The following is an 8,115-nucleotide window of genomic DNA, read 5'->3' as shown; positions in this document are numbered from 1 at the left end:
AGAGAATAAATATAAAGGAGGCAGCAACCTATAAAAAATGTAAAGGAAAATCTAAATTACATTTTTTATCTCCACTCTTCACTCAGTGCATAGAAACATGCCTGAGGCATAATTAAAATTTACTAAGTTTTTGTTGAATACAGTCCAATTACAGAGACTTATTTCTACAAAGTAAAACTAGAAAAGGGGAAATTATTTCGCTACTGAAGAAAGTTAGTGTAGCTAATCTATTACACAGATTAGAGGATAGTTTAGAGGTGTTTGCCCCCAATAATAGACCATAGTATCAAAAATCCATATATATTCAGGCCACATTAATTTATTAATTAACAAATATAATAGAGCAAATAGTTACATGATTTATTTTAGTTTACTTCTTGTGGACAAGAGTATTGGATAAAGCTGAAACTAGTTCATAATACCTCCAGATATTCAATACTAACTCCTATGAAATATGTTTCTGTGGAACATAAACACAAATTACATACTCTAAAATACTTTATAACCATATTATAATAAATCTATAGAAGCAACTTTCTGCAGAATAATAGGTGTACTACTTCTAGGGGGTTTATAGTTAACATTAGACTAATCCTTTACAGGGGTTAGAAAAGAGAAAAGTTACAGCTTAAGGAGCTATTTTAGATATTCCTGGCTGACAGCAGAGATTCACCTGTGAAGTTAAAATATCATAAACCATAGCTACCTCAGTTGTGGCTCAGAAAGCCTAACAATGTGTCAGAAACCACCACCCCCACCCCTTTCAGAACAAGTAAGGGCCCAGGGTATTCTAGCTTCAGTTTGAGAACCATGACTTGCCATATTTCTTGGCACAGGTGATCTGACCTCAGGAAAAAGACTTTGCTGCACATGAAGATATAAACAACAACTTCTAATGGAAAACTGGGGTTGATAAATAAATGTTCCAAGAAAACATACATCAAACAAATAGATATAAACATGTAATAATAAGGAACATTGGATCAGGAGAGCAGAGTGGAGACTCAGCCAAGAGAGTCTTCACTGGGCACCAGATTGGGAAATTTTCAGCAAAGGCTATGATCATGTCTAGGGTATTGAAGGTGCTATTAAAGTACCCAAATATATTTAAAGATAAGATTAAGTAACTAAAGTTCTCAAATTGTGACCAGAACAAAGCAGTAGGTGATTCTCTGAAGATCAAACGGGTCTGGGAAAATGAGGAATCCCTATAGGAAGCAGGTCACAGCCCTCAGGACCAGCTCTCAGAACAGAGCTGCAGTTCCCAGGGAAGAACTCTACAGAGACTATTGTAGGTGTTTGCCCTGGGGAGACTTTGACATTGGGTATGATATAGAAAAAATACTTCCAAAATCTGAACTACATGTTCTGGGACATGATCCAAATACAGGCACTGCAAGATGAACTATGACTCAGAGAACAACTTGAAACTCAGTAGACAGCAGTGGAACACAGTGTCCTGGGTCAAATTTTCATCAAAGGGAAATTGGGGCAGGGTTAGAAAATATAGTGTCATTATGAAAACAGCATTTCTTGGATCATGGTACTAGGGAGGAGAACTTAATTCTAAATCCTAACGTATGAGAGATTAAGTAAAATAAATCCCTTCTTCCTTATCAGTTCTAATGTAGGAAAAGACAGGAAGAGCTTGTTACATTTCTCCTTTGTTACAAAAAGATAATAATCAACTTTAGCCTTAGAGAATTTGGAACCTCAGAATCAAAGGGACAAAATTGGGATGTGATTAATAACACTGCAAAATATCAATTTTTTAAAAGCATATTATTCTCCTTTATAAATTCATTTGATTGCCCATATCAGTTATTAACTGCCCTCATTTCAATCAACTATAGACAATCTCTTCTTTCTTCAGATTTATGATTTAGGCACTTGAAATCTCTGTGCGGAATTGAAGTGCAGTTTCAGACATTTCTGTCTTATAAATGGCATCAAATTTCTCATTCTGGGCCACTGTGAAGTAATTCTTCCAGTCACCAGTGATCCCTAAAGATAAATAAGAAAACATAGGAAAGAATAAAATATTTCCATGGGAAGAAAAAGCAGTATATACCAAAGGAAAAGTTTAGAAGGCCTCAAGAAAGACTTTCCTTTTATTTGAATGAATTAAAACAAACTTTAAATTATTTTAACCTTTAAATTTTTAAGTCTTTTAAAAATTGAATAAATGTTTCCATCTGGAAAGGAGGTTTATGACTAAATAGAGTCTGACATTTGAAGAGGCATTCTGAGAAAGACGAATTTTCTTGTTTAACTTCCTGGGCTTCACAATAGTTTCCCAAGAATGATAATTTTACTGTTTCTAATGGTCCTGGTTCATGAGATTGTCACTGAGTACTTGGATCAATAGTCAGAGCATATTTTATTTTATAAAGTAACTTTTGGAAACCATACAAAAAATTGGTCATCAGAACAACCAAACTGTAAAATAAAAAGTTGATAAATATCATTTCCTAGAATTTATAAATAAGAATGCTATGATAAAGATGATACTTGCTTTCCCTAAATTCATTAGACTTGTTCTTTATTTGCAATTTAGGTGGAAATAATAACATTAATGTCAAATAAATAACATCCTTGAACTATGCTTTTAAAACTGAAACTTTGAGGATATAAATTTAAATTTAATCTCTCATACTTGTGTATTTATAAATAAGTATTTGAGAACTGAACAACTTTTAATGTGCTGCTAATATTTTTAGAGAAAAACATCTTACTATTTTATGAAATAGTAATACATCATATTAAATTACAAGCTACATTAATCCACAACGGTTTGATAAGGCTTTCAAGTCTTTAAAAGAAAAACATTCCTATAGATACGGTTGTTTCCCTAGTTATTACACTTTGTTCTATGTTCTCCAGATGTCAGTAGCTCTGGAATGTATATAACGGTTCGACATCAACATACTGGGGCTAATGCATCCATAACGTTGTCATTAAAAACAGAGGAGAGTGCAAGTTTAAGAATTAAAAGCTATATAGAAAACATTCCAGTGATCTGATCTGCACTTAAATTTTATAATGTACACAAACACATTTGCTTCACAAGAAAAGTTTTGATAAACGCTGGCCAAAGTCCAGGTTTTTCTGTTTGTTGTAATTTAAGACATATGAATAAACGTTGGACATTATCTATCCCACCCTCATAATGCTAGTATTGTATGACTAATACATTGATTTATCTAACATGGTATCTTTCAAGACTCAGTGTGCCTGGCGTATGTGTTCATACGTCACTTCTTTTGGCATTCCTTTAGGTATATGACCTTCTACTACATTGTAAGCTTCTTGAGGCAAATATATGTTTCATTTACCTTTGAATCTTTTAAAGAAAGTGTACTGGGTATAGGTATTAATGAAATATTGTCTTCCTTTCTTTTTTTTTTCTTTNTTGTTCTGTTGCTTAGGCTGGAGTACAGTGGTGCAATCTCAGGTCACTGCAACCTCCACCTCCCAAGTTCAAGTGATTCTTCTACCTCAGCCTCCTGAGTAGCTGGGACTACAGGCGTGCACCACAATGCCCAGCTAATTTTTGTATGTTTAGTAGAGGCGGGGGTTCACTATATTGGACAGGCTGGTTTTGAACTCCTGACCTCGTGATTCACCTGACTCAGCTTCCTGAAGTGTTGGGATTACAGGAATGAGCCACCGCACCCAGCTGTAGTTTTTTAATATGTATATTAATGAATGAATGAGTACTCTAAATGTTTACTGGATACATCAGTAAAGAAAGGCAGGAAGGAAAGCAGGAAGGAAGGAAGGAAGGAAGGAAGGAAGGAAGGAAGGAAGGAAGGAAGGAAGGAAGGAAAAGGAAGGAAGGAAGGAAGGAAAAGGAAGGAAGGAAGGAAGGAAGGAAGGAAGGAAGGAAGGAAGGAAGGAAGGAATCTTGAACTATTTAGACTAATAATACTTTTTACTTTTGTATGCATTATTTATTGTCAGAAAAATATCCTTAATGCTTACATATTATTTGCCATAATACTCCACAGAATCTTGTGCCATAGATGTTATTATATTCTCTATTTTGCCAGTGATGTAATCAGAGCTTTGGCTCTGGTTAATTAATGTATTCCAGGTCATAGGTTCAGGGAATGGCGTAGCCTGCATAAACCTCAGATCAATCTGACCACAAAAGTATGGTCTTAACCACCTGTAGAGGGGATATAAATACTGCCTTCAATATTAGAATAGCATGTGCTTTTTTCTGTTGAAGTTGGAGAAGCCATAGAATCCAGATACTGAGCTCATCTTCTGTATGTCTACACCATAATTAGATGTCATCAATTTTCATACAATTTGAGATAAAATTTCTGGGAAATTACATCCAGGTATCTAGAACAGTGAGAATTAGCCATGTTTAATAAAGATTTATTTTCTAATTCTTCTATCAGGAAAAAGAATATGTATGTATATGAATGCAATTGACCCTCGAACAACACAGATTTGCACTGGCCAGGTTCACTTATACACAGACATATTTCAACTAAAAGTACTAAAAAATACAATATTTGCATGATAAGAAACCTACCAACATGTTTGGAATCCCAACTTTTCATATAGGCAGCTTCTGGTATATTCAGAAGCAGAGTTCCTGGAACCAATACCCCACGTATAACAAGGGATGACTGTACATACAAATACATTTACATCTGTGTATGAGCATACAGATTATATATACACACACACACACACACACACATACACACACACACATCAGTCTTCAGTCTTCCTTGCTCAAACATATAATGCATACAATTTATGAAGAAAAATGTACCTGCTTTCTTACTCTAGAAGTTATTTTTAATAGGCTAAATGTAGTGTTTTGGGAAAAGAAAGAGCACAATTTGAAAACACTAGGGCTATCTGCTATTTTAATAAGTTAATAAACAAATTTTTAAAAAATTTAATCATATTACTGAAAATCAGTGGTTTTCTTTGTATGTTCATATGCACAATACATTTCTAATGTTATGCTTACGTCCTAGTATATAAATTGAAATTCTATTCCTCTCCTTCCAATTCAATTGATATTGAAAACAAAAGGTGGCATTATTAGGTGGATACATTCTTAAATTTATTTAAGTTAATAATTTGTAAAATGTATTGTTATCCTTGACACATTTTGAAATATATTATGTGTAATAAGCCATGATAAATAGACTGCTTAAATAAAAATAATGTATTTCAACAGCAAATGCCATATTCTTCTAAGTGAAATTTGGACTCCGTGTTACCTATAGTTTAGACAGTATTTGTACAGGGAGAAAAAAATCTTAAGATTAAAATAGAGTTTCTCCATTTGGTGAATTATTTTTAATGCAATTCCCATGGTTTTCTATGTGATATGGGTACTTTAAAGACTATGATACTGTACTAAATTAAATTAATATTTCACTGAGGAGGGAAAGGAAGTTTATGCCAATTTAGACAAAGATTTGAGGGAGTAAGAATGGCAAATTTGGAATTGCTCACATCAAAATTGCCAAAACCACTCTCATTTAGCACAGTAAAAAATAGGAAAATAAATATTTATCAAATATTCAAGGTATTCTAGTAATAGCTTTACATGCATTGTTTCATTTGATAATTTTGAATCTCAGCAACTTTTGGTGGTAGGTATTTAGTGTAAAGTTTAAATAGGGTAAGTAACTTAGTAGAGATCACAGAACTAATCCTTAGCTCATGATAATTCATAAGAAAGTAAAAAAGGGAAATTAAACCCAGGAAAGTATTTACCTTTACGCATAAAAGGGGATTTGCTATGATCCATCACCATAGTTGGTAGATGTGTATAATTCACCAAAGGATTGTCCTTCATCACTTCAAATGAGGTGTGATGGATTATCCTATCCAAGATCTCATCATTCAGGTTCTTCTCTAGAAATCTCATTATCTTCTTAATTTCCTCCTTTGGATTCTATCAGTGGGTAAAAAGTCATGCCCAAGGCAATAAACAAGAAATTAGCACAATGTAAATATTTATAAAAGTAAAAACATTTATGATCTGTTTTTATAAATGTTGACTCCAAACAGTATAGGAAATCCATATTTATTTGGGTTTATTTTTCTCAATTTTTAAATTAATTATAAAATATTAAAAATCAAGAATATCTGTTATATTTTCTGTGTCAGTCCTCTCTGATAGAAGAATGAGATAACAACTTAGGGTGTGTCCGTGGTTAGAATGAGTAAAAGGGCAGACACGATGATGATAGTAGAGATAAGCCCAAAAGAAAAGATGTAGTTGTATTATAAAAACACATAGATGGACAGGAAAATAGAGGGCATTTTTTCTTTGGGGATCAAAAATATTTGGAAAATAATTTGGCTAATGCTAAAGTATTAATGATGATATTAGTCAAGGAGTCCACAACCCACTGGCCACAGACTAGTGCCAGTCAGTGGCCTGTTAGGAACTGGGCCACACAGGAGGATGTGAGTGATGGAGGAGCAAGCACTACTGCCTAAGCTCTGCCTCCTGTTACATCAGTGGTGGCATTAGATTCTCAAAGGAGCCTGAACCCATTGTGAACTGAATATGTGAGGGATCTAGGTTGCATACTCCTTATGAGACTCTAACTAATGCCTGATGATCTGAAGTGGGACAGTTTAATCCCAAAACCACGCATCTACAGCCCCCTTGCATCCTGTTCATGGAAAAATTGTCTTCCACAAAACCAGTCCCTGGTGCTAAAAAAGCTGGGAACCACTGTGTTAGTCTATACAGCAGTAAAATTAAAGCAGAGTCCTGGCTCTGGCTGAATCTTCCCCTGATGTATTATTCTTTTGCCTCACTTATGGAGAAGGTATGTAGATGTTCATAAATATGTAAATTACTGAACTTTTTTTCAAATTTTATTATTGATGTATATTCCATAATTTTCTTCCTTTATTGTTGTTGCATTAAACTTATCTATAACATTATCTACAAATGATTATATGACAGAAAAAAAAATATTGCCTGCTAAGTGTGATGTACATTACACGTTTGAAGGAAATTGAAAATATATGGGTATGCTTAAAAAGGTAACTGGGTTAGGCTATAAATCAAAATGAGTAAGTTTATTTGAAAGCATCTTAGCTAAATAAGAACAATAATAGTCTCAAATGTTATATGGGAAAGAGTATAATGGTTGTTTCGGAATTTGAATAGCAGCCAAGCAGAGGAAATGTATTCTTAGTCTTATGGAGAAAAGGGACTTTATCAGATGCTAAAATTGTTCTTTTCTTAAAGCTTTTAAGTGCTGCTCTGCCGTCCAAAAACATGAAGAGAGGTATTTGTTAGAGAGCAGGAACAATTTTCTCTCTTATTAAGAATTTATAACTTATCTCTGGCTAAACAAGCTCTCGAGACATATTACTTTTTACTGTGTTTCATAGACCATGCTAGGTTTTGCAGCTGTGTGGTATGAGCAAATTAACATGAATAATCTCAAACCCTGTATACAGGGACAATCATAAGACATAGATCACAGATTCTTTATGGGATGTGGACAACTGTGATGGAGAATGAAACTGGGGCAGTGAATTAAAACTCAGAGGATTCTTTGTGATAAGATACAAGAAACACCCTGGGAGTTTCTCAAAATTAGCTTGAGCAAGAAATATTTCACGTGGGGCCAAGTTTCTGTTTTGTGCAGATTAATGTAGGATTAATGTCATTAAAGTTTTGGATATTACCACTCACCCATTTATTCATTGAAGCAATTGATGATCCATGCAAGTAACCTCAAGCCCCTGTTTATGTGGTATGCACAGTATTAAGTGCTGGGATGTAGTTTCAAAGAAGACAAATTCGGTAATTTTTATTACAGATCTGAAAGCATTCTAAATTGTACGTTTAGGCTTTTACAAGTAAAGGAACTAGTTTCCACATGTTTTCCTGGTGTGTGTGTGTATGTGTGTGTGTGTGTGTGTGTGTGTATCTGTGTGAATTTGGCCAATGTAAGTAGAAGAGTTCCATAATGGTGGCATGAAACTTTGTAGTTGTATTTTATTAATACGGCATTATACTAAATAGATGATTACAAGTTTCTGCACTAAGAGTGAGGTAGTCAAGAAGGAAAGGAGGGAATAGTTTGAAAGACACAATAG

General features: G+C 34.1%; 1 protein-coding gene across 3 annotated transcripts in view; it reads right to left on the bottom strand.

The window, feature by feature from the left end:
• Nucleotides 1-299: 299 nt before the first annotated feature.
• The window catches only part of LOC108284777 (sulfotransferase family cytosolic 1B member 1), a 35,605-nt gene continuing 27,789 nt past the window's right edge, over nucleotides 300-8,115 (bottom strand). For all 3 annotated transcript variants that reach the window (XM_017501661.2, XM_017501660.2, XM_037728911.1), the window contains 2 exons: nucleotides 5,758-5,938; nucleotides 300-2,004 (listed from right to left, as the gene is read on the bottom strand). In XM_017501661.2, coding sequence (XP_017357150.1) covers nucleotides 1,883-2,004; nucleotides 5,758-5,938 — 303 coding nt within the window. In that variant the 3' untranslated portion in view covers nucleotides 300-1,882. The remainder of the gene's footprint in view (nucleotides 2,005-5,757; nucleotides 5,939-8,115) is intronic.

This window comes from Cebus imitator, unplaced genomic scaffold, assembly GCF_001604975.1.
Source record: "Cebus imitator isolate Cc_AM_T3 unplaced genomic scaffold, Cebus_imitator-1.0 Scaffold283, whole genome shotgun sequence".
Taxonomy (NCBI): domain Eukaryota; kingdom Metazoa; phylum Chordata; class Mammalia; order Primates; family Cebidae; genus Cebus; species Cebus imitator.
Note: the sequence above shows the minus strand (reverse complement) of the source record. Positions and strands in the feature narration are given on the sequence as shown.